The sequence below is a fragment of the Elephas maximus genome, chromosome 2 (genome assembly GCF_024166365.1).
Source record: "Elephas maximus indicus isolate mEleMax1 chromosome 2, mEleMax1 primary haplotype, whole genome shotgun sequence".
NCBI lineage: Eukaryota > Metazoa > Chordata > Mammalia > Proboscidea > Elephantidae > Elephas > Elephas maximus.
In genome coordinates, this window is record NC_064820.1 from 156,591,833 (window position 1) to 156,615,326 (window position 23,494).

General features: G+C 41.0%; 1 protein-coding gene across 9 annotated transcripts in view; it reads left to right on the forward strand.

The window, feature by feature from the left end:
* The window catches only part of ARHGAP26 (Rho GTPase activating protein 26), a 536,050-nt gene that overhangs the window by 374,590 nt on the left and 137,966 nt on the right, over positions 1-23,494 (forward strand). For all 9 annotated transcript variants that reach the window (XM_049873956.1, XM_049873958.1, XM_049873960.1 and 6 more), the window contains exon 18: positions 5,333-5,492. In XM_049873956.1, the coding sequence (XP_049729913.1) occupies positions 5,333-5,492 (160 nt within the window). The remainder of the gene's footprint in view (positions 1-5,332; positions 5,493-23,494) is intronic.

Sequence of the window (23,494 nt, forward strand, 5' to 3'; positions counted from 1 at the left end):
ATCCCAGTTATCTAGCTTATCTTGTGGAGTTTGTGTGTTGTTACTTATGGTTTGTATCCTGTTAATACCCTCTGTTAGGACCTCTAGCATTTATCCTTTTTTTTTTTTTCTATGATCTTTATATATTTAGGTGTTTGATCCATTTTGAATTAGTTTTTGTGTATGGTGTGAGGTATGGGTCCTGTTTCATTTTTTTGCAGACGGACATCCAGTTTTGCCAGCACCATTTGTTAAAAAGACTGTCTTCTCCCCATTTGTTGGTCTTTGGGGCCTTCTTGAAGATCAGGTGACCACAGGTGGATGGATTTACATCTGGGTTCTCCATTCTGTTCCATTGGTCAAGGTATCTGACATTGTACCAGTACCAGGCTGTTTTGACTACCATAGCTGTATAGCAGGTTCTGAGGGTCAGGTAGTATGAATCCTCCTACTTTTTTCTTCTTCCTCAATAGTGCTTCATTGTCTTTTGCAGTGGATTTTGTTTTAAAGTCTGTTTTATCTGAGATTAGTACTGTCACTCCTACTCTTTTTTGGTAGGTGTTTACTTGATATATTTTTTTCCATCCTTTGATTTTTAATAAATTTATGTCTTTAAGGTTTGTCTCTTGTAGACAGCATATTGATGGATCCTGTTTTTTAATCCATCCTGTCACTGTCTCTGTCTCTTTATGGGTACGTTTAGGCCATTTACATTGATAGGTAAGAGTTTATTGCTGTAATTTTGTAGTGCTTTTTTTTTTTTTTTGTGATGCTGACATTTTCTTTGTTCCTGTGCTGAATTCCTTTTGTTTGTGGATTTTTTTCATTTCTTTTTTTGTAGATTTTATTTTTACTGAAACTTTATGTTTTTCTTCTTTATTTTGATGAATAGTTTTGTTAACTTTCTTTGTGGTTACCTTGAAATTTACCCATGTCTTTCTAGGTTTGAACCAGTCTTTTATTACTTGGTATCGCCTTGCCTTCCTCTCTATCAGAAAGTTCTATACCTATATCACTTATTCCCTCTTTTATTGTTCTGACATTGTTGTGGTTTACAGATTTACCACTCTGGTTCCCTGTTATAAATCTTTGGTTTTGAATAGTCCTTGAGAGTTCATTTCCTAGGCTGGTATCTTACTGGTGTGATCTTGCATCCTAGATTCAGGCTGTCATCTGATGATGTTTGTTCTCAAGCCAAAGGACTCCCTTTAATAATTCTTGTATCTTTGGTTTGCCTTTTACATATTCCTTTCATTTCTATTTACCTGGAAGTGTCCTAATTTCACCATCATATTTGAACGAGAGTTTTGCAGGATATGTTATTCTTGGTTGGCAGTTTTTATCTTTCAAAGTTTTATATATGTCATTCCATTGCCTTCTCGCCTGCATGGTTTCTGCCAATTAATCAGAGCTTAGTCTTATTGTTTTCCCTCTGTGACTTTTTTTCTCTTGAGTTTCCCTCAAGATTCTTGCTTTGGCTTTGGCTTTAGCCAGTGTGACTATGATATGTCTTGGTGATTTTCTTTTGGGGTCTATCCTATATGGGGTTCATTGAGCTTCTTGAATGGTCAGCTTTTCATCTTTAATGATATTAGGGAAGTTTTCTGTCAGTAATTCTTCAATGATCTCTTCTGTGTTTTCCGTTGTTTCCCCCTGCTCTGGAACTTCAATCACTCAAAAATTTTTACTTTTTATTGTATCCCACATCATTCTCAGGATTTCTTTATTTTTCTTCTTTTTCCTCAAACAAAGTGGTGTCCAGGTATTTGTCTTCAATTTTGCTGATCCTGTCTTCCATCGTTTCATACCTACTCCTCAGACCTTCTATGCCATTGTCCTTTTCTGAAATCTTGTTTATCTTTTGGATTTCTAATTGTTGTTTTTATATGATTTCTAGTTGTAAATTTATTTTGACATTTTGTTCACATATTCCTGAATTCTTCCATTGTTTTGTCTGTATTTTCCATGATTTTGTCTGTCTTTTCCATGAATTTGTCAATTTTTTTTCCTCATTTTTGTCTGATTTTTGTTTCAACACTTGGATAGGTCTGAATATTAGAGATCTGAATTCCCTGTCAGGTAGTTCCAGTGCCTTTTCTTCTACTGGAAAGTCATTTGGTGTTTTATTTTGGATGCCTGTTTTTTTGTTAGAACCATCCTGTCCTTTTTCTTCTTCTTCTTCTTCTTTTTTTTTTAATGTTTTGATATTGTCTGCTGTCTTTGGGACATTCAGTCATTATTTTCTTCATTTGTTGGTTGCAGATTTGTTTGCTTTGCCCTGCTTTTTTGTTTTATTTGGTTATGTCTGAGCAGGCGGGCTGTGTGTGTGTGTTTTTTTTTTTTTTGTTGTTCGCCCATCTGTGGGCACGATACTTTTCATTTCCTTGACCAATGGGCAGGGCTAGTTGCTCAGCTATGGTGCAGCAGTGCAAGTCCAGCTGAAGGGGAGGGTCTGGGATGGGTTATTTGTGGCACGTATTGGGGTCAACAGGGCAGACTGGGGGTCAGTGCTGAGCAAGTTCTGGTAGGCTGTGCCTATACTGCTTGGGGGTGCAATGTTCAGCTCAGGGTGCAGATAGGCAGGAGAGAGGGGGAAGGTTGTGATGTGTGGCTCTAAGTTGGGTATGGGAAAGAAGAGACAGGGGAGAGAAAAACAAGAGCCAGAAAAAAAAAAAAGTGCTAAGGGAGCCTGCTGTTGGCACTGAAGGAATCGGCTGGTACGGGCAGGGCGAACCCAAGCAGCACAGAGCCGGCACCTCATGGCTGAGCAACCTCAGCCCACTGGGAAGCAGCAGAGGCCGAGCAGGGGGAAGAAGGATGAGGGGTAGGAAGGGATGTATTGCTGGTTACTGGGTGCTCTGTTTCCACCTGGGAGCTCCATGAAGCTGCTTTCCTTTATTCACTGTCCACTTATCTCTGACAGGAGTCCAAGACAGTGAATCCATGCTGCGTTAGCTGATAAGGGGCCTTTGTTCCATATCTCCTCGCTGTCTGTTCTCTGTCAGTTTTTAATTCCATTCCGTGTTTAATTGACTTCTTTATTTCTTCATTTGACACTTAAGGTTCCAGGATTGACGTTTGTCTGTGTTTTACTTAGTTTTTTGGGTCTTTGCTGTAGAGGGATGGTGTGGTGCTTTGTCTATAGCACCATGTTGGCTCTGCTTTTTTTTTTTTTTTTTTTTAATATGAGAAACCCAAAGCTAGACATATTGAGTCACTTGCCCAGGAACTGAGAGCTGGCAAGTGGCAGAAGAGGACTTAGTGGTGAGGTTGTACAAAGGTGTATTATTTTGTAAGTGTGGACTTCATATTGAAAACAACAGAGCCCACCAAAGGTTTATAATCATCATCATAAGAACAATTAAACAATAGCAGCATTGCTGAAAACTTTACATATATGTTCTCTCCCAAAAGGTGAGTGACATGTAGGACTATTGTAATTTCCAGCAGAGGAAAGACATGATCAGATCTGAGTTTTAGACAGTGACTCACGGGGTGGGCAGGATTAAGCTGAACCCCAAGATTTCTAGACTTAGGGAGCCCAGGTGTAGTGTTGAAAAGCATGATGGTGAAAACTGATCATCATCCAAACCATACATTTTTATATTGTTCTACAATTTAGAAGTGCTTTCATATATAAATAGCTTGTTGATTCATTTGCACAAGGGACTTTTGTGACAAGAGAGGTAAGTGTACAGACTTAGCCCACGTGGGAGGGGAAGTAGAAGGGCGTGGAATTCATTTCCCTCACACAGGAGCTGATGTTGACAGCAGTGATGTTAAAAGCAGCTTGTAAATATGCATACTTGCTGATTGACTGAGGCACAGACCCAAAGGCTCTCCTCCTTGCCAGATAGAACTTGACCATCTGTATTAACACTTTCAGACCGGAAACATGATGCAGTTCTGGGCAGAATGGAGAACTCTTAAGTAAAATGAGGAGATTTAGATAGAACTAAAAAAGCATTTTAAAATGTTCTTACCCAGCCCAACCCAGTTCTTATGTGGACCAGAAACAGGCCAGGAGATTGGTGGTAACTGTCCATGCTGCAGGTGTTGGTTAGTAGCTGAAAGCAAACTCTCTTCCTAACTGGGCTGGACCACCGTTAAAGTTGCATAAACTTAACCACACTCTGTCCCTTCAAGAGGAGGAAGTTTTTAATCAAATTAAACTCCCAGCCCTAGAAAATTATAGAAAAGTACACATTTGTTCATAAAATTGGCTGATGTGGTATTTCAACAAAGTATTTCAGCATTTAACGCAGCTAAACCTCTTTTCCTCCTATAAAATAGAGGTATGGAAGAAAACAGTGCAGGCATTTATAGGATTATGTGAAAAAATAGCCCTAAATGCTGGGGACGTAGGTCTGTACAAACTGCCTGTCTCTGCCTGATTTCTCTGTAGTTTTAGGTTACTAATGAATAGCTTCCTTCTTTTAACAGGTGATTTGGGGAATTTTCTTAATAATATTGAATGGCCATAACTCACAGCTTTTTTTGGTTGCCTATAGATCATTTGTATATTTTTATATGCAGGCCAGTGGATGAACAATTGAGCTTTATAGCTAGGTCACTGTGGCCTGGACTTAGGGTTCAGATACAAGTTTTGACTAGCTGTTTATCCAAAAATATGCATATGTATTTAGAAAATTACTCAGAGCCAGCTACTGCTGACACTGGTGTTCTTAGACTTTAAGTGTAAGTGACAATATAAACACAGCCATCTACATGGATGCAGTAGTACATTTCTGTTTATACCACATGGTTCCCTTAATGTGAGCCACATGTTTAATGTGGTGGGGCTTTAATACTTTGAGCCTAAAGTGCTGAATTTCCTGACTTGGTTTTAAATATTCAGATCTGCCCATTTTAAAAATTAAGCCTATCTTGTGTCTATGTTTACACATATATTAAAGCTGTCAAGAGTTTTTACATTTGCACTAGAGAAAATGCTAATGATTGCAATGGTTTACGAGTAACCAAGTACAGAAGTTATAACTAAGAGGGATTAGCAGTTACCTGTACTTGCAGAACAGGGATTCACATATACAAAGGTATATACTCTGGAAGGCAGCTGCTTTGGTTCAAAGATTGGTTGTTTTAGCAAAATGGAAATGATAAAGATGGCCACATCTTGAAGCGACCAAATCACCTGAACACTGAAGGTTTCAGAAACATTGGTAGACGAATATATGAGTAGAAAAGTCTCCCTATTGACTTGAGGGCATCTAAAATGGTCCAAGTGCTGGCTCCTTCTGGATGAGGAGCCTGGAGGCAGGAAGGGTGCAGGGAAGTCGGCTGTCTGTATTACACTCTTTCCCTCATTTGTGCTCTTTCTTTTCCTTCCTCCCAGTGTTGCTAATAACCACAAGCAGAATTTGATGACGGTGGCAAACCTTGGTGTGGTGTTTGGACCCACCCTGCTGCGGCCTCAGGAAGAAACAGTGGCAGCCATCATGGATATAAAATTCCAGAACATTGTTATTGAGATCCTAATTGAAAATCATGAAAAGGTAATATGTAATTGTTTACTCTCAGAGAATAATTTTCTTTGGAGGAAGCTGCGTTGGAATTGGCATTCAGGGTTGACTCAAGTTCACATCACTAATGGCTCTTAAATTGTTATGATGATGAGTTACTGCTGGTGGTGGTGATGATGGTGATGAAAGTCATCATGGTGGTAGCTGTGGCTCACTTATTCAGCGGTTTATAGATCTTGTTACTTTATCCTCACAACAATCCAGTGAAGGAAGTTTATTATGAGCCTCATATTGAAAATGTCCTTCATCCAATTTTCTATCTGGTTTTATGAATTTATAAGAGCTTTTTAATATTTTTAATATTAGGAATATTAAACTTTGATTATTTGTGTTACAAATATCTTTTCCTAACCCATAGTTTTCCTTTGATTTTATAAATGCATAAATTTTATAAATGATATTTTTTCATACACTTACTTTTGTTTGTTTAATTTGGATAGATGGCCATACGGATGCCCTGTCTTTTCCTTTAGGACATTGTGGTTTCTGGACTTGGTTAAGAAAGTCTCTCCCTCTCCATGTTATATGAAGCATGTCAACACGGAGCTGTCCCTATAAAACTAGGGCTAGAGAGCATGAAAATTGACCCATCTGTCCCATCTCATTGCTCCTAGTAGCAAACTCTTATGAGCTTCTCAGAACCAGCATGGTTCCCTGGAGCACCATTTGACAGCCACAGCTCTGGGACCAAAAAAATTTAAAAAACTGCTCCTCCTAAACAACGGCCTAAAATGGGGAATTAATCATGCTAGAGAACCTGCAAAATAAGTCTAGAATCTGACTTCTCATCACTTTCACTGACAATGCCCTAATGTAAGCCACCTTTATCTTCTGTCTGAATTTTTGCAGGAGCCCACAAATTTGTTTCCCTGCTTCCACCCTTGGCCGGTTTATTCTGGTATCAGCCACCAGAGTGAAACTTAAAAATATTAACTCAGATCATATCATTCATCTGCTAAGACCCATCCATTTCACTCAGCGTGCTTATAAGAGCCTGTAAGATCCTGTACAGTTTCTGCTGCCCCCACTGTCACTTACCTGATCTCATCTCCCCTTATGTCCTCCCTACAACCACCTTGATTGTCTTGCTCATCCTTCATCATGGAAGGCACACTCCCACCTCAAAGTGTTTGTAGTTGCTCTTCCCGATGCCTGGAACACTATTCCTCCATAAACCCACATGGCATGTTTCCTTGCCTCCTTCAAGCCTTCTAAGTGAGGCCTATCTAGATCACTCTATTTAAAATCACAAACGGTTCCCACCTCCAGCACTCCCCGTCCCGTTTACCAAGGTTCATCCCTATCCATATAGCACTTACCACTTTTTAGCTTACTATATATAATTTGTTTATTTATTAAATGTATTTCCTTTCTGCCCTCCACTAGAATATTTACTTTATAAAAGCGAGGCCTTTTGTCTGTCTTGTTCACTGCTTTGTCTCTAGTGCCTCAGTAGGCACTGAAATATCTGTTGCATGAATGAATTGGCCCTTGAGGGCTTTTAAAATGGCTCCCAGTGATCCTCACCTCCAGTGATTCACTCCCTTGTCCTCTCCCACACTGGATAGGACTGGTCTAGGTGATCAGTAATACTCCTTAGGTGGTGCAAATGATTCAACGCTCAGCTACTAACTGGAGGATTGGTGATTCTAATCTACCCAGAGTCACCTTGGAAAAGATAGGCGTGGTGATCTGCTTCTAAGAGATCACAGCCATTGGAAATCTGATGGAAAACAGTTCTGATCTGAAACACATGGTATAGCCATAAGTCAGAATCCACTTGAAAGCAATTGATTTAGTATTTTGGGGTTATGTAATCAATAGGGTATTTGTAGAAGGAGAGGTGTAGGACTTCTGGGACTAGTTGTAAAAGATATTGCAGCTTTTGCCTTGGCTTACTGAATTGCTTGCTCTGGACAAAATAAGCCACCATGTTTGTTGTAAGGACAGTCACACAGCCCAGTGGGGAGGAACTGAGGCCTCCTGCCAGCAATCAAACCAACTTATCAGCTATTGAATGAGTCTCCTTGGAAGTAAATCCTCCAGCTTCAGTCAAGCCTTCAGATGACTGAATTCCCAGCCAACATCTTGACTGCAACCTCATGAGAAACCCTGAGCCAGAATGACCCAGCTTAGCCACTCTGGATTCCTGACTCATTGAAACTGTGTGAGATAATAAATACTTGCTATTTAAGCCATAAGATTTTGGGGCAGGTTGTTATGAAGCATTATATATCTACTAAAGAACTGCTGAATATACGCTCTCAAAAGGTAATGGGGGGGGTTAATCTGTAAAGTTGCTTAAGCAACGTAGTCTTCCTCTCACACAGTTAATAAGAGATGTAGAAATCAAATGATTATTTGAGGAAACTACCTCCCTGCTTCCACAGTAGATGCCTATGGAAGCAACAGTCACAAAATCAAATGATATATTTGCATTGGGCAAATCTGCTGCAAAAGACCTCTTAAAAATGTTAAAAAGCAAAGATGTCACTTTGAGGACTCAGATGCACCTGACTCAAGCCATAGTATTTTCTATTGCCTCACATGCACGCAAAAGCTAGACAATGAATAAGGAAGACCGAAGAAGAATTGATGCTTTGAATTAGGTGTTGACAAAGAATTATGGCGTTGAATATGCTGTGGATTGCCGGAAGAACAAACAAATCTGTCTTGGAAGAAGTACCGCCAGAATGCTCCTTAGAAGCAAGGATGGTGAGACTTCATCTCATGTACTTCGAACATGTTATCAGGAGGGACCAGTCCCTGGAGAAGGACATCATGCTTAGTAAAGCAGAGGGTAAGCAAAACAGAGGAAGACCCTCAGCATGAAAGATTAACACAGTGGCTGCAACAATGGGCTCAAACATAGCAACGATTGTGAGAATGGCGCGGGACCGGGCAGTGTTTTTTCTGCTGTACGTAGGGTCACTGTGAGTCGGAACTGACACGACGGCACCTAACAACCACCTTCCCTTTATTCCCAACCTTGGAGCCGAATCCACTTCCTCCTTCAAATATAGGAAATCAGGTATAGGAGCAGTTTATGTTATATATGATAAATATGACTGTGTGAAAAGGGAACAGAATAGAATAGCAGTTAATAACATGGATTCACATCCAGGCTCTATCACTTACTAGCTCTGTGACCATCAGCTTAACCTCTCTATGCTAATAAAAGTACTTTTCATATAGTACAACTGCTGTAACAAACAACCGCAAAATACAAGTGACTCAGGACAATAGAAGTTTATTTTTTGCTCACATAACATATATATATATATATATAAAGTGTATTTGGAGGGAGACCGTCTATGTGGTGATGCAGCAGTCCAGGCCCCTCCCATCTTGTAGCTCTGCTTTCCACTCTGCAGACAGGGGAAATGAGAGAGCATGGAGGTGGGGTAAGAATTTATGCGCCAAGCCTGGAAGCTTCCTTATTTTCTCCCACATTCCATTGGCCAGACCTCAGTCCCATGGCCATGTGTAACTGTAGGGGTGGCTGGGAAAAGCAGCCTAACTGTGTGTCCAGAGGAAAAGGGAGCCAGTGTGATGACCACTAGCCTGTCTGCTACACTCATTCAGTTGGTTTGCTGTGAGAATTAAAAGAGGTAATGTATATGAAGGACTTAGCCAAGGATCTGGAGTGTAGTAAGGTTCAATAAAGGTTAACCATTATTTTTATCAATATTAACAGAATTGTGTGGAAACATCTCAAATCCAAGTCCATCTCCAAATCAAATGTCACATCTGCGCCCCCTCCCCCCGCTGCCCATGGTACTTTTTAAATAACTTAATCATTTCTTAAATGAAATGATTTTAAATGTTGAGACAGATCTCTAAGAAGTAAGTGGTTTGATTGTGTTTGTGCCTCTAAAGGGTATATTTGAACTTTTGGCAGGCAGTGTGTAATTTTTGAGCTATAATTATTTTAGGTGTCCTTGGGCATTCAAAACCAGAAAACATATTCCAAAGTAGCATGACAGAAAGACCTGGTGCTACTAGTAACAATATTGAAACTCATATAAACAAGCAGCCATCTCTGCTTTAGGCACAAAATATAGAAATAAAGTGTGAAATGCTTGACCAGGCTTATGAATATGCGGGTAAGAAGACTCGTGAAAATACTCATCTGGCTTAGAGGATTATAAATTATGTTACTCGATGATATATATTTGGCAATGTGTGTATAAAAAAGGTATTACAATGCTTCATTATATGTTCTTCATTAATCTGTGCCAGAGGGTGGGATGAGTCACAATAAAATTTATGTTCCTGTGGAAGCCAGGGAAGGCGTGCGAGTGAAAGCATTCCAGGAAGAAGGCCACACTGAAGTGTGTGTTTTTAGTCCTGAGGGAGTTTTCAGCTTGAGGTACTTGATGGCCCACAGTTATAGGCAGGTCTTGTGTATGTACATTATTTTGGGAGAAAGTCCTTAGTATTCATCAGGTTTGCTTTTCTGGTAAAAAGTTTAGAATGGCAGCTTGATTTCTTTTGTAGCTTCAGATATGTCTTGGCATGGAGCAAGCAGATGCCACCTCAGCCTCATCAGGAAACCCATGGTTTTCACCTCCTGGGCTTTCTAAGCACCCATGACCTGCTCTGGCCTTGGTGTTCTGGAGATAACCCTTTGATTGAATTCATTTCTGCCGATAGAAGTTACCTTCAGTCATCAAATCCAGAACATTGTATGTTCTCAGAAACTCGTCAGAGACTTGATCTCTAAAATCCATAATATTAACATCTTAATTAACAATAGTTAATGAGCATTTCCTTAGGTTTTATGTAATTGTCTTGAAATACGCACACACAAATGTCCAGGAGTGACTACTTTTCTTTACAATCTTCAGTATCAGAGTTGGAGAAAATCCTGAAATCCCTCTTGAAGAAATGCTTTCCAGCAGCACCTTAGCCATCTGCCCACCAGCAAGAAGCAATTGATGGCATATGACCTTGTGCTTAAAACAAGCGCTAACACAGGACTTAAATGTGTATCCCCCAAGTTTTCCAGCATAATATGCTCCCATGTTGTAAAGAACATTTTAAAAGTGTTTATACTTTGTGCCATGGGAGGGATTCAGAAAGAAATAGAAGACAGTGCTAACAGAGGGCATGGAGACCCAAGTGTCTAGCCAGTAGATCTGTTCCATAGATAAAAAAAAAAAATTATAGATAGAGAAAATATGAACTATGAGATGTCTGTTTCAGTTATCTATTGCTGCGTAGCAAACCATCTTCAAACCAAGTGACTTAAAACAACAGTGATTTTATTGCTCACAGTTCTGTGGGTCATATATTTGGGGAGGGCTCATGTGTGTCCCACATAGTGTCAACTGGGATGGTTCTACCGGAGCTGGAGGACTTTGGTACTACCTGCCGGCTAGGACATCTTGATTCTCCTCCATGAGACCTCTCTCTCGCTATCTCCATGTAGTCTCTTATTACTCAGTAGTCTAGCCCCGACATCCAGAAAGCAAAAACAGAAGGCCTCTTTAAGGCCTAGGCCTAGAACAGGTAAAACGTCACTTCTATCACATTCTGTTGGCCAAAGCAAATCGGAGGTCCAGCCAGATTCAAAAGGTGGGAATATAGACTTGACCTCTTGATGGGAGGGGCAGTCTGTGCAATGATGGAGGAGTTACTGGCAGCCATCTCTGCAAACGATCTGCCATTATCCCTCACATTCCCATCGCTGGCAGGTTTGCGCTTATTTCCCTGTGTGGAAGGCTTTGCTTTCTTATTAGTGGCTTGTGCTGAACACAGGTGACTCCTTAGTATTTTTTATGGAAAGTACTCTTCTGTGTGTCAGCATTGCCGCATTTACATAATGAGGGGGCATGAAACATTTGGTGGTAGTGACAGTCCCAGGCCTCAGATACCCTTTGTAAGCCTCAGTATGGACAACTAATTCATAAATGTCTAAAGCTGGAAAAACATCTTTGTTTTTAAAATTGACATTTAAGAAACAAACTAGACTGCCCTGACAGGAACACAACAGAGAGTCCCTGACGGAGCAGGAGATGAGGTGCAGAACTCAAACTCATGCAAAAAAACCCAGACTTAATGGTCTGAGACTAGAGGAACCCCAGAAGACATGGCCTCCTGTCTCTCTGTTAACCCAGAACTAAAACCATTCCTGAAGCCAACTCTTCAGACAAAGGTTAGACTGGACTATAAAACATAAAATAATACTTGTGAAGAGTTTGTTTCTTAGTTCACATAGATACAGGAGACTAAATGGGCAGCAACTGTCCAGAGACGGGATGAGAAGGCAGAAAAGGACAGGAGCTGGTTGAATGGGCATGGGAAACCCAGGGTGGAAAGGGGGAATGTGCTGTCACATTATAGGGATTTCAACTAGGGTCACGTAACAATATATATATATATATATATATATATATATATATATATATATATAAATTTTTGTGTGAGAAAGTAACTTGAGCTGTAAACTTTCACCTAAAGCACAATAAATAAATAAATAAATAAAAGCCAGGAAATTTGGTTTCTTTTACTTAAAGTATATATATTTTTTCAAGAGAAGGAAAAAGACCTCTGAGTTCTGACTAAAGCTGTGGTCTCATCTTTCTCTTCTCTGTCTCTCTCTCTGTCTCTGTCTCTCTTTACTAAGTATTAACACTAGACATTCTGCCCAAGGGTTGGAAATGAAGATGAATTCCTTTCTGTAGTTGCTGACACATCTGCACACCCTTGAAACAGTGCCTGTGAGTTTAGAAACATCCCCTGCTGGGCCTCTTTTTTCACAGAGAACCCACATGTTTCTCCTTCATGAGAGCCTCAGTGGTGTGCTTCACACAGAGCTTGATTTTGGTCAGATTAAGCTTACTAACCACATACTTACCGTGTTACGATGGTCCAGAAAGTCTGTTCTCTACCTTCTCAGACAGACCCAGGGACAAGAGCCATGCTTGGCACAGTTCTAGGAAATAAATATCCCAGAGTAAGAGGAGTCAGAGAGGAAAAAGCCAGATAAGCTATTGTGATTGGGTATTCATGGCAATTTTTCTTTTCCATATTGGCAGTGCAACACTGACATATTTATTCAGTTGAGGATAATGAATCTTCCTGATGTACATAGTCCAGAAATAATAATGATAGCAATAGCAAACTTTTTATTTGCAGCTTACCATCTGTAGGATACTGTGCTAAGCACTTTATGCCGATCGACTCTTTTGATTTTCACAGCAACCCTGTAAGGTCAGTATTTTTAGCTCTGTTTTACAAAATAGGAAAGCCTGGTGGCGTAGTGGTTAAGTACTGCAGCTACTAACCAAAGGGTCGGCAGTTCAAATCTGCCAGGGGCTCCTTGGAAACTCTATGGGGCAGTTCTACTCTGTCCTGTAGGGTCACAATGAGTCAGAATCGACTCGATGGCACTGGGTTTGAAAATAGGAACCTGAAGTGCAGAGAGTTTAAAAAACAGCCTTTTAGGAGAGAAACTAGGGTTTGAACCTAGGACTGCTTTCCAAACCCAAACTATTAAAATTACTCTTGTTTATCTTTATTCTATATAATAAATATTTATTGAGCATCTACTATTGGTTAAAGAAAAATAAGACAGGACCTTTTTTTTTTTTAAAAGACACTTATATTTTAAGAGGGTATTAACCCCCCCCCCAAAAAAAAAAAAACCCATTGCCATTGAGTCGACTCCAACACACAGCAACCCTAGAGGACAGAGTAGAACTGCCCCACAGGGTTTCCAAGGAGCGGCTGGTGGATTTAAACTGCTGACCTTTTCGTTAGCTGTGCTAAGTGTCATTCAGTAAGGTGGATAAAGTGTTATGGGAACACTCAGGAGAAAGAATTAAATTCTGCTGGCATTGGGCTCTGACAGATGAGTAGAAGTTTTTTAGGCAGAGAAGGAGTAGAGACAGGAGGGACGGCCTTCCAGGGGAACAACATTAATCAAGTCATGAATATTAAAATTACATGGTTGTAGATGAACTGTTAGTTTTGCTAGCAAGTGGTGGGAGATGTTGTCAGACAGCTGGATTTCACCCAGTTGTTAAGGATCTTGAAAGCTACAAAAAGGCTTGAAATTTACTCATGAGAATTGGGAGCTCTCAGAGGTTTCCAGGTAGAGGGGTAAATGATTATATCAGCACTTTAGAAAGACAACCCTGGAAGCTGAACCAAATTACGCTCTGATTATTATACCCAAACCACTTTTCAAATAAATAACAAAACTATAGAGTTGACCATACTGTTGTAAACTTGTGGTTGTATATTAAAAAGTCTTATTCAGCGAGCGTAACCTCTGACCTATAGCTTTACTTGTGATAGGGTAGAGAATGGTCCTATTGGTGTTTGTGTGGTTCTTCTTGCCAGACTTCGAAGAGGAAATACTAGCTCATAACTTCATCAATGACTCTTTTGGTGCTAAAGTAGTCAGTCTCCTCTAGAAGCAACAATAAGTGAAGTTTTAAGTAGCCAGTATCCTGTACCCTGGACTTTACTTGGGTTACATGAGGACTAAAAAAGAATAGACTTGGGAGTCTGGCTCTTTCTACCTGTAGTCAGCTCTCAGAGTTGAAAATTAAGAGGGCAAAGATTTTTGGCTCTTTACCATGCTTGTTTTAAGATCTACCACAACCAAATAGTTATTTAAAATGACTATTTCCATATGGAAAGAATCTTTCTCCAAACTCACAGCTTATCATACTGAGCTCAGTATCCTATTCTGAGCCTTTAAACATCAAGTAGATGAATGCTTGGGGGTCTAGCAGAAGTTACCAGTATTTATACACTTCTAGTTAAGATTTTAAAACAAAGCAAAACATTGAAGGCTGCCATTGTCAAAAATACCCCAAAGCCCAGAAACCCTGCTATTTCTTGCAAGGTTTTTCTTTTATTTATTTCTTTAAAGGTTAACTTGCCAGTGACTTTGAAAAATTTAGACATCTAGGAAGAACAACTATATTAGAAAAAAAAAAAAACCTGCCTTTTTTCATACTTTGTGTATAATATGACATTTCAGGTCAATAACATGTACATATATGTGTGAGAGAGAGCTACCTTACTGTTAAACTTTAACATATAATAGTAGGATTAGACATGCTTGTTCTGTAACAATTCCTCACATTTCTGTTGACTGCGGCACTCAAGTTCCCTGCACATCAATCGGGATGTGTGTTTGAACATGTGTGCCTGTGCACTGTATGCTTTGTAAGCATTACCTCTTTTAATGCCTACTGATGTTTTACAAAACATTTTCCAGTCCTTCGGTTTTCTTTACAGGAGGTAAGGGCTGATCCTTGAGCTGTCAATCCCCCAAAATCAGTGCCCCTTTTTAACATAATTGCATTGAAGTGGCTATGTCAAGGACGGAAAGTTAACAACCATGGATGACCCTGTTTAACACCTACTATAAACACCAGACAACATTCTGCCACTATTCTTAAGGTTTTCACTGGCCAGTTTTTTCAGAAGTAGACTGCCAGGTCCTTTTTCCTAGTCTGTCTTAGTCTGGAAGCTCTGCCGAAACCTCTCTACCATTGGTGACCCCACTGGTATTTGAAATACTGGTGGCATAGTTTCCAGCATTACAGCAACATGCAAGCCACCATAGTATGACAAACTGACAGTCATGTGGGGAAAGCAGCTATGTCACTTTGGGGACTAAGCTATGCGTGATCCAAGCCATGGTATTTTCAGTCACCCCATATGTATACGAAATCTGGACAATGAAGAAGGAAGACAGTAGAAGAATTGATGCCTTTGAGTTATGGTGTTCACCAAGAATATTGAATGTACCATGGACTGCCAGAAGAATGAACAAACCTGTCTTGGAAGAAGTACAGCCAGAATGCTCCTTAGAAGCGAAGATGGTGAGACTTTGTCTCACGCACTTTGGACATGTATCAGGAGGGGCCAGTTCTGGAGAAGGACATCATGCTTGGTAGAGGGTCAGTGAAAGGATTGACACAGTGGCTGCAACAGAGAGCTGAAGCGTAACAACGATTATGAGGATGGCACTGGACCGGGCAGTGCTTTGTTGTACATAGAGTTGCCATGAGTCGTTTCTTATTCGATGACACCTAACAACAACAATGTAAGCAGCAAGTCTTAAGCAGCTTTGCAGGCCCAATGAAATGAGAGTGCCTTTCAATGCATTTGGCCTGAGTTGACTTGATTTGGGCCCACCAACCTGCCTCTGTGTACTTCTACCAGAGTGTTGGTGGCATTGAAATTTATTGCACCAGTGTTGGAACTGGCACACAAAATGTGTATCAATTAAGCAAATGCAGTTGATTTGAACAGTTTCTGGCAACTGACGGGTGTTTAATAAGTTGCATTTCATTTCCTTAATGTTTCAAGCAGTTGTTGATATGCAAAATTAATAATAACAACTACAACAACAGTAAGGTGTGCCTGGAAGCTTTTACTACACTGGGGAGTCCCTGGTACTGTTGCTGCTCAGTAAGCTAATCCTGTATCTTATGGTCTGGCTTTTCTCATTTGCTCATTGATTTTTTGTTTCTTACTTTTTTGTTACTTTTCTCTCATTGGTTCCTGAGTGTATGGTTTTTGGTCCTCTCATTGTTAGGTTTAGAAGCAAGCTAGGTTTACTTGTAGGTTGGGCTGGAATTCTTCTGATACAGAGTTTGGTTTGGTATTGTTTTTAGTGGCAAGTGCTGTGTCAGATACTCTCTATTAGTGTGATGAGGTTGTGGATCTGAACTTGTGTATCCTTCCCAGTAAACCCCAGATAAACCAATCATTGTTTTAATTGTGAAGCTCCTTTCACGTTGCCCAAGTGGGGTGAAGATTATTGTTGTGTTTCAGTCTGTTCCTCTTTGTCAGCAAAGATAGCTGAAAATAGAATCTTTCTGGAGATATGGAAAATCACAGCATCCTATGGATTACCCAGACTGTATACACCCTCAGTTGCTAAATGTAATTGGTTCTTTTTGAGAGATTTTTAATAAAACTCCCCAAACTGCTTTCCAAATTGCCAATCCTTCTGCCAAAATGCTGGTATCAACAGGACATTGGACTTCCAACTGTCCTTAAAAAACCTCCCTGTAGCTACAGGCTCTGGATTTGGCTTCTTAACTGTTACAGTAAATGAGCCCTACTAAAACTTGCCTGGTTTTTCAGTGGGAAGGCACTGGGTTTTTGGCTTCTAGTGCCCTGAACAGTCTTCCACTCCAGGGTCTGATGTGAGAATGAGTAGACAGTGTGTGAGCCGCGGGCATTCGTCCTAGCGCTTCTCTCCCAAAGCAGATGGTTTTCAGATTAAACAAGCCAACGCCTTATTATTTGGGACCCTGTTGCTTGCATTTGTGTCTCAAGAAAATAGTCTCCTCTACACAGAAGTCTTTCTGTTTTGTGTTGTAGTCCCCAGGTCTCTGTTGTTGATTTATTGTCTCAGAGCTACTTGCAGTTATAGACCAGCAACTCTTCACCATGACCTAATTTTCCTTCCATAAAAATCACAGCACATAATAAAGAATAAACCACACACATTACAGGGAGACTCCTAACCCTTTTAAATTGTACGAATATGTGCAAGACGGAATTGGAAAGGTATAAAAATGTGTATGTGGCATGGCTAAGAACAAATTCCGTGTCAATGCTCTACAATGTCAAGATGGGCTAGTGAAACTTGAATTTTATAGACAACACAAGGAAAAAAGGACAGCAAATTCTAGCAGTGCTGTAATCAGTTAGGATCAGTGTTTTGCAAAGAGCAGTAATTAAATTTACACTTAAAAATTAAATCCTTGTGTCCTGACTACAAATAATTCATTGTTGAGTCTCTAGTTATTTCCTTTCTTGTACTTTGTAATTCTCCTTCTTCATTGAATACTAAGTCCCAAACCATGTGTTAGGTGCCTTGCATACATTGTCTTCAGTCCTCAGAATAGCCCTGGGAGTTTTTTACAGATGAGATGTCTGAAGGTCAGAGAATTTACTCTTACTTACTCACTTATTTACTTACTCACTTACTCAAGGTCATAGATGTAGTGAATGACTAAACCAGGTCCATCAGAGTCCAAACTTATGATCTCTTCATTTTGTCCTCTGACCCTAAAAATTAATAATAGGTGTAAAGACCGTACCACCACCCATCTGTCAGTTTGTCATACTGTGGTGGGTTACATGTTGCTCTGATACTGGAAGCTCTGCCACCAGTATTTCAAATACTAGTAGGGCCACTCATGGAGGACAAGTTTCAGCACAGCATCCAGTCTAAGACAGACTAGGAAGAAAGGCCTGGTCATCTACCCCCAGAAATTAGCCAAAGATAACCCTACGGATCACAACAGAATATTGTCCAATATGGTGTCAGGAGATACACAGAAACTGTAACAGTAGATCTGAGCGTACCAATGATCAGGAATATGTCACAGGACAGGGCAGCATTTTGTTCTGTCGTACATGCAGTCAGGATAAGTCAGAGCCAACTCCATGGCAGTTAACAACAACATAAAGACCACAAATGGTTAAGACCCAGACAGTAAGCTGCCTAGGTCTCAGTTCAGCTGTACTTCTGGTCTGTGTGGCCTTGGACAATTCGGTTAATCACATTGAGTCTCATTTTCCTCATATATAAAATGGCAAGAATAATGGTACCTCTCTAATAGTGTTTTTGTAAGTTAAAAAAAAAAATGAGATAACTCATGTAAATACAGTGAAACCTGTGAGAGCTGGAACTTGATGAAACTGCCTTGTTTTTCCAGGTGTCGCAGGTTTTCTGCCTTTGACAGGGTGCAGCCTTACCACTTTTCCATTGCCCGTTTTAGTGGAAAACATTTGAATTTTCCTTCTCTGAGAGGTTTCCGCCTTAGCACAGGCTCCAGCTTTCACAGGTTTCGCTGTAACTCAGCATGGTAGCCACTCAACAAAGTTCGGTTATTTTTGTTGTTGTTTTTGCCACCTCTACCTCCTGCCTGTTCTATACCAGGCACTGTGCTAAGCATTTTATGTGCATTATCTTTTCAACAGCTCTGCATGTTGAAAAGATAATGCACATAAAATGCTTAGATCCCATTTGCAGAAGGGAAACAGACTCAGAGGAGTTAAGGAACTTGCCTGACATCACAGAGCTAGTAGTTGGCAAAGCTAGGATTTGAACCCAAGTCTATCTAGCTCCAAAGCCTGTTTGCTCTCTACCCATATAACGACTTTAAATTCACTTCCTGCATTTTATGGTGATGATGGCAATGATGTCAATGACAGTGATGGTGAGGTCAGTGTAGCTATAGGTGTTGTCCACTGAGTAAACTGCAGGACCAGGACTCAGGCAGGCCTGCCTGACTGCAGAGGCCAAGTTCCTAACTACTGTGCACCATGGCTTGGGGGAGGCAGTAGCTTGGCATTTATGGGTCCGCTAATTGGGGGTACTTGGAAGGGTTACCAGGAGTTACATTTTTATTTTACAACCTTATTCCCCAGTAGTTTCAAAAGGCTTATGGTCTTCCTCTAACTTTTATCTCCAAGGCATTCCCAAGTCAGAATTAGTTTGTAAGTTTGGGCAATGTTAACAGGGCACTGGTGCCCTGGAGGTGCAGTGGTTAAGAACTCGGCTGCTAACCAAAAGATCAGCAGTTCAAATTCACCAGCCACTCCTTGGAAACCGTATGGGGTAGTTCTACTCTGTCCTATGGGATCGCTATAAGTCAGAATCAACTCGACAACAATGGTTTTTTTTGAGGGCGGGGAGGTACAGAATAAATCCCCCTCCTTGTGTGTTAATTTGGAAAGTCTCTTTGAAATGAGTGGACTTTTCCAGCCAAATGGTAAAAAACCATAAATCCATTACTCATAGATTATATGCATTCATGATTCCATCATTGAGCAGGGCCATTTATACAGTAAATCTTCTCAGTAGACTGAAGAAAATTTAATTCTCTTGAAATCGTGTCTTCTAAACTACATAGGATTGGAATAACCTACCAAATTGGGAATAATTCAGATTTTCATCAGAATTCCAACCGGAACTTTTATCATAGAGGCAGACTCTTGGCCTGGCTAGACAAAGGCTCAGCAGTAAGCAGCCTTTAAACACTTGCAGGAGTCCCAAACAGTTAAGCACTCAACTACTAACCAAAAGGTTGGTGGTTCAAATCCACACAAGCACCTTGGAAGAATGGCCTGGTGATCTGCTTTGGAAAATGTCATAGCCTTGAGAGCCCTATGGAGCAATTAATTCTTCTCTAACACACATGGGGTCGCCATGAGTCAGAATCGACTCAACGGCAACGAGTTTGGAGTTGTTTTGTTTTGAGGTTTTTTTGGTCTGTTTGTTTTTGTGTGTTTGTTTAAACAACTTGCGTGTGTTCCAGTTTCACTTATCAATTAAATGAACAAAAGTAATTTAGCAAATGATTTCCCAGACTTCTTAATGAAACTTTATGTTGTCTGCTCTGACTAGTCGTAATTCACAAAGGTGCTCTTGCACCTTGAAAAAAATGTGTAATAATAATGAGGATATTCCCGTGTTTGGCACTTTACATTTTATAGTGTGATCGCTTGCATGTTATTGCATTTGATCCTGAGAATAACCCTATCAGAGCTCTTCTTAAAGCTGAGCCTGGCTCACAATAAAAGCCAGAGAACTGGTTTCAGGACTGTAGTTCCTGCCCATCATGAAAATTGCCCTCTTTCTAGAGCTGATTCACGTTGTCGTTGGCGTCTGCCGTTGTGTTGGCCCCTGACTCATGGCGACTTTGTATTACAGAGTACAACTGCTCCACAGGGTTTTCTTGGCTATAATCTTTATGGAAGCAAATCGTCAGGTCTTTCTCCCTTGGAGCCACTGGATGGATTTAAGCTGCCAACCTTTAGCTTCCATCTCACTAATTCTGCCCTCCATTTCCTCAGTTCTGCTCCTCTGACTTTCTACTGAGTTGTCTAATTCTGAAATTTTATTGTTAATCTTCTGAATTTCTGATTACTGTCTCTCTATGGATTTGTGAAGCCTGTTAAATTTTTCATTATGTTCTTGAATAACCTTTTTAATTTCTTCAACTGCTTTATCTCTGTGTTCCTTGGCTTGTTCTGTGATTTGCCTGATCTCCTTCCTGACCTCTTGAAGAGTTCTGTATATTAATCTTTTGTATTCTGTGTCTGGTAATCCCAGGAATACAACCTCATCCAGAAGATGCCTTGATTCTTTGTTTTGAGAACTTGTTGAAGTGATTTTGGTCTGCTTCTTTATGTGATTTGATATTGACTGTTGTCTCCAAGCCATCTATGAGTTATTGTATTAGCTTATTTTATGTTTGCTTACAGTGCCCTAGCTTCTTGCTTTGTTTTGTTTTGATATGCCCAAATAGGCTGCTTGAGTGAGCTAGCTTGATTTTTTGTGTCTTTGAAGCTCTAACGTCCTGTCATCAGATGGCTTGAGCTGTTACCAACATATGAGCCTAGGAGTCCATTCACTTTTCTTGTATGGATTCAGCTCAGGTGTCCAGGTAGCTGATCATCAAGTGTGTGGTACAGGCTCTGTCCTACAGTCTTAGAGGGACAGGGGTGATTGGTGTAGGCACAGGTACCTGGTTGCAGCAGGGGGTCACACTCTGAACAAGGCAGGGGGCTGACGACTATCCCACTAAGTATGTTAGGAAAGTACGTCTCTGTTCCCTAGAGCACACGGGTGGGTTCTGCAGCCGGACCATGGGCACCCAATGCTTTTAGTTGCAAGGGCTGGGAGGCACAACTTCTCCTTGGACCCCTGTCATGCGTGGCTAGGTGACGTGGGTGGAGCCAGCAGTCCTTAGGCCCCTGATGTGGGTAGGTGAGGACCCTGTTGAATAGGCAAAGTGGTGTCAAACATCAAAAACCCACCTCTCCACCACACAGTTGAAACACTTGAAGTCAGATCTCAAGCACATACACTGTTGCAGTATGCCAACAAAGGCCTAATCTCCTGAAATGGGCCTACACAGGTTCATGCAGGAGCGAAAGGTGTTCAAAGTCCTCGGACCACTTGTGCCTGGATAGGAGCCACTTTTGTCCTGAGCTCCCAGCTTAGTGGAGCTGGCAGGTCATCTTTTCCCTCAATTGTTAATTTATTCCTTCTCCAAGGCCGGGAGAATGGCTCAGTGTGCGCAGCAGGACCTATCTCAGGCCCAGGGAAGTCAACAGCCACTGAAGCCGGCTTGGGGGCTGGGGCCGTGGTGAAATCAATGCAAATACTTAGCTTTTGCCAAGAAGGCTGTTATTCTCTGGTCCCGGAGGTGTGAGTAGACTGTGTGGTTTGCTGTTTCTCCCTGAGGAAACTGCGTCCCTAACGCTACCGTCAGCCCTGCTGGGGTCGCTCCAGCGGATTGTGCCTGAAGGGCACTGGGTCCTGCCAAGTTAGCTCCAACAACTCCTCACCCGCTTCTGAACTGTCTCTCCCTCCCCTTGCCACTCAGTCCGATTTCCTAACTTTGCCTTTGATGTTCAGAGCTTCTAGCTTGTCATATATATAATCGTTTCATTTGTTTTTTGGGGGGTCTTCATTGTAAGAGGGATCACCAGAAGCATCTGACTACTCTGCTATCTTGGCCCCGCCTCCTCAGCTGCCGACCTTTAGGTTAGCAGCCTATCACAAACCACTTGTACTCTTTCAGAGCTAATTCTAGTGAGCTGGAATAACATTTATTTTAGAAAAAACAGTCAATGAGCAGAACGAAATTATCCCTCATTGGTGTTTCCATGTTTCTTCCCACTCTGCTGTGTATAAACATTGTTTTGGAAGCAATTTTTCATGCATCTGTCTAAGTTCATGGTCCTTCTTCACATTTTATTCCTCTTTGTTTCTCTAGCATTTACTCCAGTTTGACAGTTGAAATTAAAATATACATACATTTCCTCCACTCCCACTACAGCTGGGAGAGGATCTCATTCTCTGTAACTCATTAAGAAAAGAGAAACAAAATTTGGAGGCCAGACATAAGTGGTGGGGTTGGGGAGCATGAGAATCAGGCTTATCACTAACTCTGAATTCATTTTCCAAGCTGGGGATTGCTGAAGATGCTGTACTTGAGGCCAGAGACAGAAGGGTGTGAATGGACACCATTATTTGTTGAAATCCATACTTGTGGGTTTGAGACATTGGTTTCTGTAGAGAAGATTGGCTAGGAAAGATGAACTGAACAACAGCTGAGGTGGTGGAGAGTGTGGTTGTTAGAAACTGCAGGCCTGGGGGCTCCCCTCTTGGCCCCACTCCTTCTTAGCTAGGTGTCAGGCCAGGAAACCTCTCATCGTGAAGTGGTCACCATACTTACTATGTAGAGTTGACCTGTTGCATAGAGATAAGTCATGTAAAGCACCTAGCACAGTGCCTGGCAGGTGCAAACACTCATACATGGAAACCATTTTAAAATGACAATGACAACGGTACCTGGTTAGGTTGTCATTTGGAGTAGCCATGACTCAACATTGTTTGGGGAACCAGCTAAATGGGAGAAAGTTTTTTAGGGGCATCAGAACTGGAGACCATCAACAACCACAGCCTTTCTCTTTTCTTCCACTTACAGAGACTCCATAAGAGGGTAAGAGACATGTGTGGCACTGGTAAACTTATTTTTTAGGGGTTCCGGCTCCTCTGGAACCCAGTTTTTATTGTTGTTGTTGTTGTGGTGGTTTTGTTTTAAGTCTCCTTCTCTCCTTTATACCCTAGCCCCAATTCAACTCAACTGTGTAGTGATTCCGTTTATTTTGTTGAAAAATCTCAGTCCCCTGGGGAAAATATGATAATGCTGTTTTCGGACAGCTGTGTTTGGGAGCAAGACTGACTTAACCAGCTGGCTGGCATCATTTTAGCCCAAGAACCTGCCAATCCACGAACAGCAGCTGTTTCAGCTGAAATTCTTACAGTTCTTAAGAGTTTGTTTTCTTTTTATCAGCTTTCGAGTTCTGCTTTTAAATACACACACAATGGGGAGAGGATCATGAGACAGACTCTGGTGTGTCTAGGGCCATTCAAAGGAGAAGGGAGTGGGTTAGCACCACCA